The 12,082-nt window shown below is 48.6% G+C and overlaps 1 protein-coding gene across 1 annotated transcript in view; it reads left to right on the plus strand.

Moving 5' to 3' along the window:
* Nucleotides 1–12,082, plus strand: part of LOC118232414 (rho GTPase-activating protein 10-like) — a 40,186-nt gene that overhangs the window by 1,583 nt on the left and 26,521 nt on the right. The window contains exons 2-4 of the mRNA XM_035427396.1: nucleotides 8,196–8,291; nucleotides 8,840–8,901; nucleotides 10,851–10,922. Of these exons, the coding sequence (XP_035283287.1) occupies nucleotides 8,196–8,291; nucleotides 8,840–8,901; nucleotides 10,851–10,922 (230 nt within the window). The remainder of the gene's footprint in view (nucleotides 1–8,195; nucleotides 8,292–8,839; nucleotides 8,902–10,850; nucleotides 10,923–12,082) is intronic.

A 12,082-nucleotide genomic window follows, 5' to 3' on the forward strand; every position in this document is an offset into this window, starting at 1 on the left:
TTACCTAAAATCACAGCATGTGGTCATTCACACTCCGTAAACACCTTAAAGTTGCCCTCAGCTTTCCTAGACCGGCAGGGGAGTACCCTTAGACCTGGACTGGAGTTATGATATCATAATCAGGATATGCAAGAGAGGAATTTATGAGAGAATTTAATTTTTGCTGCGGTTTAAGCCCGTTTGTTTCTATGGTTGCTGACATGTAAAGTCAAATTCTGTTCACCAAAATAAAGCTGCAAAAAGTTGTACCAATCTGGATTATCATATTAATTTATGCTTCCTTATGCTCTAAATAAATCTCACCCCTAATAGAAATTAGGCTTACATGACTATGTCACTTAACAAAACCACTAATAGGCATAGTCCTGACTATATTTAATGGAAAAAAAATTTGGCAATCCCATTTTTAATAATGTATGTAGTTTCAGTGGTAATATTTAAATGTGTTTATATCCTGGGCATATAAGTATATTGGATTTATTTATGTTGTGTGGCCAATATGGACAAACTAGCTATGTGGAGAATGTATTCCCTACATACCCAATGTGTCCCCGGAACGGGTTCAGACAAAGGAACACAACTCATTACGATGGAATGGATGCATAATCTGTACACTTCTGACTGCACTATGGACAGAATGTGTTGCTAAGAGGGTTTACAGTATACAGCAAAAGGATTAAATCCCTGTAGAAAATAACCAATAACAGTGTGGTATCCAAGACACACCGGTGTCACCTACCTTTTGTACGTCTGATTTCACAACCAAATGCAAAGTGGAAAAATCAGTTTTTTCCTTTACCTTTCTTTGTGTGTGTCTAAAAACTGCACTCTAAACTGAAAGTGTAATTTTACCAAAGCTGTTCATCCATCAGATCAGCTTTTTTAATTCTGAAAATTGATTCAGATTAGGTTATGCCTGTTGTCATGCCTCACAGGTTACAATTTAAACTGCGTACCTTTTATAACTGCATTTGTCTGAAAGCCAAGCTGTGAAGTATCAGTCATATGTGTCCCTGATGACAGTGTAGGGAACAACATGTTTGTAGGTTGTCATCAAGGTATATTGCATGACTACACAGGAATGTTTGGGTCTAAATTGTTGTTTTCCTACTTCTCAATCCAATCCTACTTCGCTAAGGAATCGACTTTGATGAGCATATTGATAGTGAACAAACAAATTTAGGCAAGTACGGTCTTTGTGGACCATGGCATAGTCCACCAGTGTCTAGAATTCTTCAGGAGTGCTAAGACACCACTCTTCCTCATGGAGCTCAGTCCAGCTGTGCTTAGTGGAAGGACGTGGAGCTCAATCCAGCTGTGTTTAGTGGAAGGACGTGGAGCTCAATCCAGCTGTGTTTAGTGGAAGGACGTGGAGCTCAATCCAGCTGTGTTTAGTGGAAGGACGTGGAGCTCAATCCAGCTGTGTTTAGTGGAAGGACGTGGAGCTCAGTCCAGCTGTGCTTAGTGGAAGGATGTGGAGCTCAATCCAGCTGTGTTTAGTGGAAGGACGTGGAGCTCAATCCAGCTGTGCTTAGTGGAAGGATGTGGAGCTCAACCCAGCTGTGTTTAGTGGAAGGACGTGGAGCTCAGTCCAGCTGTGTTTAGTGGAAGGACGTGGAGCTCAATCCAGCTGTGCTTAGTGGAAGGACGTGGAGCTCACCGTCTCTGGTATCGTTCAAGAATATTCCATAAATGCTTGATTGAACTGAGACCTGGTGACTGAGATGACCATGACGTGTGGGTGAGGTGCGTATCATGTTCCTCCTGTCATTGGCCTTGTACTCATGATCTGTGATTGGAGGAATTGTCATCTTGAGGGTCACCCCTCCCTTAACACGTGGTAAAGAGATGATCTCTAGGATCTGACTAGCCTTAACTGACATGGACCTCACTCTGAGGATATGAGCAGACCCTGCCTACTCACCGTTATAGAGCACTTCTAATGAACACTCTTTCAATTCCTTTGTCTTTGCAGTTCAGCAGAAGTCCCCTGTTATATTTCCAGACATTGTAGTGTTGGATGCTGTATTTTTGCTTTCCGCATGCATTTTCTGCACTTCAGTGTTCTGTAAAGTTCAGTACGCTTGGACTAAACTGTGCCCTTGCCTGTAGACGCAGTCGAAGGATCCAACTGCTTCTGTGCTGTAGTTAATGTTAATCTTCCCTCAGGAAAAGTTGAGGAGCAAAAAATGTATTCTCTTGTATGATTTTAAAAAAATATTTTCATAATAAAAAGGAAGTGTTGCACAGCTGCAATATCACAAAGTTACAAAATAGTTTTAAAAGGTTTAAAAAGTCACTCAACTAGTCCTCAAACAGGACGACTTGGCTATGCTACTTCCTCTGGGCAGTATCTGTGGTTTGGCCTGTGCCCCGTCCTGCTGTTAGGCCTGTATTCCACACAACAAGGCTTTACTCATCTTTTTTATGACCTTATGTCTCATTTTCTTTAGGAATAATTGAAGAGGTGAGGATAAACAAGCATTTCCTGATGGTGCAAAGCTTGTTTTCGTCTTGCTCTGAGCCCACATGGTTCTTATCAGCTCGGGGCTTTAGCTTGTGCTACATAGACTCCCAGCCAGTGACATTACCCAAGGTCACCCTGTGGGGGGGGGGGTTATTGGTAATTATTTCTACAGCAGTGGAGGAGAGGACATGGCATCATTGACTGGTACAATTCAGTGGTTTACAGCTCAAATTGAGTGTGCCTCTAGCAGTTCTTGGGAGAATAAAAATTTTACTGATCTGGAAAATACATTTTTTGAATATATCTACTTCCTAAAAAGTGAATGAGGTCACCGAGTGATGTTGTCTCCAGTTAAAAAAAGAAGCGCCGTGCGCTGTCCCGCCGTGCGCTTCCTAAGACACATACAGTCCCGCTGTGCGCTTCCTAAGACACATACAGTCCCGCTGTGCGCTTCCTAAGACACATACAGTCCCGCCGTGCGCTTCCTAAGACACATACAGTCCCGCTGTGCGCTTCCTAAGACACATACAGTCCCGCCGTGCGCTTCCTAAGACACATACAGTCCCGCTGTGCGCTTCCTAAGACACATACAGTCCCGCTGTGCGCTTCCTAAGACACATACAGTCCCGCTGTGCGCTTCCTAAGACACATACATCACTGCTTTTTCATTCTGTGGGCTATGCTGTCTTGTGTGTACAAATGCGAAATGAAATTAGCCTAGATTTCCTCTGAACTTTATATGCTAATAAGAAATAGGAAATGGGTTCATATCTGTGAGCAAAATGAGCTGGTTGTTAGGATGATGTTGACAGTAAGGCTGAAGTGCATGTGCTGGTTCATATTTGTGGTAGTGCGATTTGACTGACAGGCATCTTGACTGTGTCTGTGCTAGAAGAGGTGTGAAAGTTCAGTTCATCCTCCTGTATATATATTCCAGTTGGTCTTTGCTGAAGTGTGTTGTGGGTCCTGTGTAATCTAAACACAAGGTGATTTTTAAGATGATGTCATACCTCAGTAGCTGAAGCCCCTCCCTCACTGGTTGCCTGTATCTGCCCCCTCCCCCCCCTTTTGTGACACAGAAACAGAAGCACTGGCAGGTGCACACAAAATGTTTTGCAATGAGGGTTTTACAGGTGGGGGTTACGGTATGTAGTTCATTTCTCTATATATTCATTTTTGAAAATGTGAGGGAATATTACTCGTCGGAATAAAATTTTCAACTGCCCCAGGTAACTGGTAACAATGATGGAAATAAATCTGATCTGAGGGAAGAATTAGAAGTGCTGCCAAAAGTGAGAAATAGTCCAGAACTTTTCCCATGTGGAAGAATAGTATGCTGAAGTATACCATTTTATACTTCTTAATACTTGAAGTGTCATTATGCATGAAGTATGCTGAGTTTGCTATTTTACATGGGCTGCCCACGGCTGGTGTGTGGTGTGATCTGAGCAGCAGCAGCGCTGCCGAACCCTTTATTCACTGCGACCGTAGCTCTATAGCTCTGTCTGTCGGTTGGTCGGTCGGTTGGTTGGCTGGTTGGTCGGTTGGTCCACAAAAAGTGTCCCACACCGTAGCGGCCACAGTTTTCACCCCAGGAGGCTGAAATTTGGCATAAACGTTGGCCATGACCGAAGGTAGAGCTGAGTAACTTTCAAGGCCGATTGACCAAGTGGGGGGTGTGGCGATGGGTGTGGCCTATCACAAAAAGGTGCATAACTTCCAAATGGATTCACAGATTTGCACAAGATTTTGTGGAAAGGTTGATCATGAGCCAAAGAAGAGGTCACGTATTTGTGTGAGGGTGTGTGTGTGGATGCATGCACACATGGATGCATGCGCGTGTGCGATCACAGCTATTGCGGATTCACGCTTGTTTAAATGGACCCCACTGACCCAGCGACCTATATTAATGCAGCCAAATGAATTCTGAATAAATTCAAGTAGTACCCTGTATATGTTTTATATAATATCAAATTCAGGAAGATTGTTTCTTTTTAGGGAGGCCTAGATCTTCACTTAAATGCACTAGGAGCAAAACATACTCAGTATGTGAACAGAAGCTTGTGGCTTTACTGTTATTCCCACCCTTCTCAAACAGCGAAGCAACGTGCCGTCTGGAGGGTCTGTAGGTTTCAGTGACAGCTTAATCTTTCTGCTGCTCGGCTCAGCTAAGTTCACATCCTTTTAAATTTGGCTGTAAACTAGGCTAACTCAAATGAGAGGGGGAAGAGAAATTATTAGCTTAAGAGTAGACATTAAAGATAGCAGACAGAGTTGTTTGAGCTGTGCTTTGGACAGATGGGATCTTTGCTGGAGGAAAGTTGTGGTGTTTCCTGAAGGAAGCGTGAGCTCTAGGCTCTCGGCCAAAGGCGGAACACGGCTGCCCTCCTCAGAGGAGGAAGAAACACAGGATGTGCCTCTGATTCTATTTGTTCCTCTGGAAGAAGTGACAGATCATTCCATCCTCATTTTCTATGGAAATTTCTGCAGTTGTGGCAATTTTTCACCTTCCCAAGGCCATTGTTGAAGTGAGTAGCAATCCGCCCTCCAGATTGTTAGTGTAGACCTTGGTGCATTAGAATGGGAGGGGAACATTTTGCTTCGGTGGGGGATTGAAAATGATTTTGTCAGTGAGGGTGATTTTAGAGTTGATGTTGCTTTTCACACAGTTGATAGCGCTCTTTTATTAGAGACTTCAATGCATTTTGAAGGTTAACTCGCACACTGTGTAATGTAGGCTACATGTGCTTTTTTTTGCTGTGTAATTATTCTGTTAAATAGAATGTCATTAATATATTTTACACCAAAGACACGTGTGGACTCTTTTTTCATGCAAGTGATTTCCCATTGGACACTCCCTCTAGCAGCCCCCCCCCCCCCCTTCCATTGAAGAACTTGCTGCATCGATCTCACAGCAATTTATTTTTGTCGGAAGATGCCTCGTGGGGTTGAATGGTGTAGCTTGTCATATGTGGTCTTGCAGTTCAACCTCTGAAGTAATGCTGTTGCTGAGGTTCTTTGCCCGCTTTAATCTGTAAGGCACTAGTTTTTTTGTTTTGTTTTTTTTCTCACCATGTTCCCAGGAAAACTCAAAATGTCCATCATTGCAGTTAGACTGTTACCAGGCACTCCTGCTGTAGTGTACCTGTTTTATTTCCATTGTGTAATTAAGTCGGAATTTCTGGATTAAATTGAAGCTTATTTCACATTTTAGTTCTGTGCCTGAACTTCTGAAGATTCTGCCATAATATTGTACTCACAGAAGGTAGTGACTGCATGACCCATTCAGAGAGTGTTTTCACTTTCACAAGTCTGGTTGCTATTTTGCTAAGTTCCATAATTCATGATGTTTTTCTTTTCTTTTTTGAATGAAATTTTTCACTGGAATTGCAACCTCTTCAAAATGAGCTGTGGCACATTTGAATGGAAGTTTTAAATCTGTAATGGACATGAGCCTAACACTTCTAGTCCTCAGCTACTTATGAACCTCAGACCTAATGGTGACCCTGCAGGCTCCAGAGTGTAAGGTTACATTGCCTAACCCTGACCCTAACCCTAACTCTAAAACACTTGGTCCACTTTAATCAGGTTTATGAAGCCCTGAGTGACTTCAGCTGTGCGGAAAGAAGACTCTTGTGCGCTGGGACCGGAGTAATCTTCATGCTTTTGTATGGAGCTGTGCTAGCATAGTGCTGTCTGAAGTGCAGGCACAGTCACATAGGTAGTCAGTCCATGAGGAGCTGCTGCTGTTTAGGTAAAGGCAGAGGCCTTATTTACCAGCAGAATGGAAGACTCTCCATACTCTCTGTCTCTCCTTGGTTAGGGTTAGGGTTAGGGTTAGGAATGGAAGACTCTCCATACTCTCTGTCTCTCCTTGGTTAGTGTAAGGTTAGTGCTAAATGGCTTCCGTGGCTGTACGGTCTAGATTAGTTCAGAATTATTTCCAGTGACAGAGGTTTATGTGGCTCCGTTATTTTGCTTAAATATCTAGACTCGTCTGCATTCACTGGGTGCATGATTGCATTCACTAGAAGTCTGGTTGCCCAAATTCCTTATTTATAGATCTCTTTTTTTTTTTTGCAGGACATTTTTAGGTAGAATTGCAACATTAATTGCAACACAATCTTCTGTGAAGTTTTGTTCTGTGAAAGATGTGGGCCTGCGTGAATGCATGCATGCAGGTGGCCGAAAGGTCACCCCCACAGCCTCTCTTGTACTGTTGCCCTCATCTGTGATCTGCATGAGTTATTCTTCCAGCTGATTTGTGTAGGAGCAGATGCTGATGAATCTGGTGATTTAAACAGCGTAGGGATCGGCACGTTGCGACATCACCACCAGTTCCTCTAGCAGTATTCCCCATTCATTGGCAGAGCCTTTTCGCCTTTGTGATAGGTTGCTCCAATAAATAATTTCTAAGCCTTTTTTTAAACTAACTTTTTAAACAGATTTTAAGAGTTTCCTCTGTAAACGTGCCAGCCTGAGCTGTGCTGGTCTGTAAACGCGGTGAGCTTGTCTTCATGTTGGCAGCGTGTCAGGAAAGGCCCCTCCCTGAGCGAGTGTTTACATCACACACAGCGCTGAGCTTCCGGATCAAACAGGGAGGTCAGGGGAAGAGCACGCTCAGCTGGGACCTGGAGGAGCGGGAGACTGCAGGAGGGATGAGGTCACCGTTTCCTCCCTGTCCTGCAGAGCTCTGTCGGGCTACGCTCGCTCTCTTCCCTCCCGGGATAAGAAGGGGAAAGATCAGTGTTTTGAAAGCTTTCCTGTTTGAATGTTACACACACAAGTCAGCACAAACCTGGCTAGGCTACACACCAGTCTGAAAATGGCCCTGCCTCCGCCTACATTTGGTGATTGTCGTGGGGGAGGAACTTTTAAGAAGAGTGTGTGGAAATTCTAGAGGATGTTTATTTTTGGTGGGCACCCCTCAGTCAAAGTGTTACCAAAATTGTTCTGACTGTGGTCCAGAAAATATTCAGCTGGAACAGATGCATGATGGGACAGAGGATATGGTGATGACTGGCCTGGATGGAAGCCTGGTCAGTGTTATGAACGGTATTCAGAGAGGCCGAAACATCAGCTTTCACATCTAATAATAGTAGAGGAGGCAGGCCGGAGAGGATCCAGCCCTTGCGCACTGCCTGTGTGAGACACTCTCTTCCTTAAAGGGGCGCTCCCCAGTACCCCACGTCCACGGGACAGAAACGGCTGCCTGTGTGAGACACCCTCTTCCTTAAAGGGGCGCTCCCCAGTACCCCACGTCCGCGGGACAGAAACGGCTGCCTGTGTGAGACACCCTCTTCCTTAAAGGGGCGCTCCCCAGTACCCCACGTCCGCGGGACAGAAACGGCTGCCTGTGTGAGACACCCTCTTCCTTAAAGGGGCGCTCCCCAGTACCCCACGTCCGCGGGACAGAAACGGCTTTGCCTTCGTCCTTAATCTGTCTTTGAGACGGCCGGTGCGTTTAGATGAGGGGGTGTGGCCTACTTGGAATGTTTGAATTGTCCCTCATTAAGAGGGTGTGGCCTGCTTGGATTACTGTTTGTATCTGCCTTGTCACCTCTGTTGGAGTTGGCATTGACACTTTATTACTCAAATTTCAATCCTTGCATGTTATATCTATACATAATACTTTACTGCATGCTAATTGTACATTTTTCCTTGCCTGTGAAGCTTATTTTTGCTCTGTAGTCTTGGTTGGGCTCCTCTGAATCGCTTTGTCTTTCAGAGCTGGGGATGGCACAGCGGAAGTTTGCCCAGTGCCTGGCAGAGTTTCAGTTCCAGTACATCGGAGATGCCAGGACAGATGATGAGAAATGCATTGGTAAGGATGTGACTGTTCAACCGTTTTACACCACTGACGTCCCCACCACCACACCATTTCAGTATTTTTGAAGGTCCTGGATGACCTGTTTCTGGATTTTTTGTCATCGTGCTTATGTTTGTGTTGCCATTCTGTGCTAAATACCTGGTGATTGCACTGAGTTAAGTGTGTTCAGCAGTGCTCTAGACTGTGTATCAGTAGCCCTGCTCTAGACTGTGTATCAGTAGTCCTGCTCTAGACTGTGTATCAGTAGTCCTGCTCTAGACTGTGTATCAGTAGCCCTGCTCTAGACTGTGTATCAGTAGTCCTGCTCTAGACTGTGTATCAGTAGTCCTGCTCTAGACTGTGTATCAGTAGTCCTGCTCTAGACTGTGAATCAGTAGTCCTGCTCTAGACTGTGAATCAGTAGCCCTGCTCTAGACTGTGTATCAGTAGTCCTGCTCTAGACTGTGTATCAGTAGCAATGTAGCCTGTCACACAGGCATATGGCTCCTCTCTATCTGTCTGCAGTGGCGTGCTGTTGACACTCGATGCTGATTGTGTTTCAGACGAATCGCTGCACGAGTTTGCTTCCTTCCTGAAGAACCTGGAGGACCAGCGGGAGCTGATGGTGAGAGTGCAGCTGGGGCCTCTCTGCGGGAGCTCCAGACTTCAGAGCAGGAAAAGCCCTAATGCTGCAGAGCGTTTGTGTACATTCCTCAGGTGGAAGGGCACTGCTCTTACAGGCTAGGTGATCAGGTGATAAGGTTGTCTGTCTACACAAGCAGGTGAGATCCAGTGTGTTCTGCCTGCAGTTGGGCATGTCTGTGCGTATACCTGAATTTGTCAGAGATGTAAGGGAAGAGTCTCATCAAGCTTATTCCTCTGGCCCTGGAGCTTCTGAGTCAGTGCAGTTCCCACTGATGGGAATCACTGATAAGCACAGCAGTCACCATTACAGGCTTTGGCAGAGACTGCGCCACACTGGCCTGGTGAAATGCCCTGTTTTAAAGCACAGAGAGGTAATAGGGGGACTAAGTGGTGCGCAGATGCTGTTTAAAAGCACAGACAGGTTATGTGGGGACTAAGTGGTGTTCAGATGCTGTTTAAAAGCACAGAGGTTATGTGGGGACTAAATGGTGCTCAGATGCTGTTTAAAAGCACAGAGGTTATGTGGGGACTAAATGGTGCGCAGATGCTGTTTAAAAGCACAGAAAGGTTATAGGGGGACTAAGTGGTGCACAGTTCTGTATGAAGCAGGCCAGAGCCAACCTCACTGTTGTCTGGGCGTAATGTCACACAGCCTGCAGCCAGTGGAGGAGGCGGCCTTGCCCGTGGTGTGGGGCATGTCTGGGCCCCTTTGCTAAGGGCTTCTGCCCGCTATTACCCTGGTCAGTCTCAGCTGTGCAGCGTGCCCTGGTCAGTCTCAGCTGTGCAGCGTGCCCTGGTCAGTCTCAGCTGTGCAGCGTGCCCTGGTCAGTCTCAGCTGTGCAGCGTGCCCTGGTCAGTCTCAGCTGTGCAGCGTACCCTGGTCAGTCTCAGCTGTGCAGCGTACCCTGGTCAGTCTCAGCTGTGCAGCGTGCCCTGGTCAGTCTCAGCTGTGCAGCGTGCCCTGGTCAGTCTCAGCTGTGCAGCGTACCCTGGTCAGTCTCAGCTGTGCAGCGTGCCCTGGTCAGTCTCAGCTGTGCAGCGTGCCCTGGTCAGTCTCAGCTGTGCAGCGTGCCCTGGTCAGTCTCAGCTGTGCAGCGTGCCCTGGTCAGTCTCAGCTGTTCAGCGTGCCCTGGTCAGTCTCAGCTGTGCAGCGTGCCCTGGTCAGTCTCAGCTGTGCAGCGTGCCCTGGTCAGTCTCAGCTGTGCAGCGTACCCTGGTCAGTCTCAGCTGTGCAGCGTGCCCTGGTCAGTCTCAGCTGTGCAGCATGCCCTGGTCAGTCTCAGCTGTGCAGCGTACCCTGGTCAGTCTCAGCTGTGGAGTTGTTTGCGCTCCAAGGCCAGGCAGAGGCCCGCCAGATTGGAATGCTGAGCGATGATGTCACAGCCTGAGGTGGAATGGGTGGGCAGGCCTGGTCTTGCTGTGGAGAGAGAGAGAGCGAGAGAGAGAGAGAGAGAGACATGAAATGACAGTAACAAAGACATGGAGATAGACGAACACAGAGAGAGAGCGAGAGAGAGAGAGATGGACAGAGAGAGAGAGCGAAAGAGAGAGAGATGGACAGCGAGAGTGTACTGTACTGTGTGTGAAGTCTAATTCAGGGCTTAGTCAGTACTATACTGTGTGTGAAGTCTAATTCAGGGCTTAGTCAGTACTGTACTGTGTGTGAAGTCTAATTCAGGGCTTAGTCAGTACTATACTGTGTGTGAAGTCTAATTCAGGGCTTAGTCAGTACTGTACTGTGTGTGAAGTCTAATTCAGGGCTTAGTCAGTACTGTACTGTGTGTGAAGTCTAATTCAGGGCTTAGTCAGTACTGTACTGTGTGTGAAGTCTAATTCAGGGTTTAGTCTCTCTGCTGATTTTAAACTGAGGAAGTTCCCCGTACTCGTCGCTGGAAGCTCTGTGTGAGGCTGAGCGTTTTGTTTCTCCAGATGAGGAACATCACAGAGACGCTGCTCAAACCGCTGGAGAAATTCCGCAAAGAGCAGCTGGGCTCAGCGAAGGTGCGTCCCCGTCACCACCTCCCCCTCTCCTCGTCACCACCTCCCCCTCTCCCCCTCACCACCTCCCCCTCACCACCTCCGCCTCTCCCCCTCACCACCTCCCCCTCTCCCCGTCACCACCTCCCCCTCTCCCCCTCACCACCTCCCCCTCTCCCCGTCACCACCTCCCCCTCTCCCCGTCACCACCTCCGCCTCTCCTCATCACCACCTCCCCCTCTCCCCGTCACCACCTCCCCCTCTCCCCCTCACCACCTCCCCCTCTCCCCGTCACCACCTCCCCCTCTCCCCCTCACCACCTCCCCCTCTCCCCGTCACCACCTCCCCCTCACCACCTCCGCCTCTCCCCCTCACCACCTCCCCCTCTCCCCGTCACCACCTCCCCCTCTCCCCCTCACCACCTCCCCCTCTCCCCGTCACCACCTCCCCCTCTCCTCATCACCACCTCCCCCTCTCCCCCTCACCACCTCCCCCTCTCCCCGTCACCACCTCCCCCTCTCCCCGTCACCACCTCCGCCTCTCCTCATCACCACCTCCCCCTCTCCCAATCACCACCTCCGCCTCTCCTCATCACCACCTCCGCCTCTCCCCCTCACCACCTCCCCCTCTCCCCGTCACCACCTCCGCCTCTCCTCATCACCACCTCCCCCTCTCCCCGTCACCACCTCCCCCTCTCCCCCTCACCACTTCCCCCTCTCCCCCTCACCACCTCCCCCTCTCCCCATCACCACCTCCCCCTCTCCCCTTCACAACCTCCGCCTCTCCCCTTCTTCCCCTCCCTCTCTCCCCTTCTCCACCTCCCCCTCTCCCCTTCACCACCTCCGCCTCTCCCTCCCTTCACCACCTCCTCCTCTCCCCTTCACCACCTCCGCCTCTCCCCGTCACCACCTCCCCCTCTCCCCTTCACAACCTCTGCCTCTCCCCTTCTCCACCTCCCCCTCTCCCCTTCTCCACCTCCCCCTCTCCCCTTCACCACCTCCGCCTCTCCCCCCCTTCACCACCCCCCCTCCCCCCCTTCACCACCTCCCCCTCTCCCCTTCACCACCTCCCCCACTCCCCTTCACCACCTTCGCCTCTCCCCTTCACCACCTCCCCCTCTCCCCTTCACCACCTCCCCCACTCCCCTTCACCACCTTCGCCTCTCCCCTTCACCACTTCCCCCT

This window comes from Anguilla anguilla, chromosome 7, assembly GCF_013347855.1.
Source record: "Anguilla anguilla isolate fAngAng1 chromosome 7, fAngAng1.pri, whole genome shotgun sequence".
Classification (NCBI taxonomy): domain Eukaryota; kingdom Metazoa; phylum Chordata; class Actinopteri; order Anguilliformes; family Anguillidae; genus Anguilla; species Anguilla anguilla.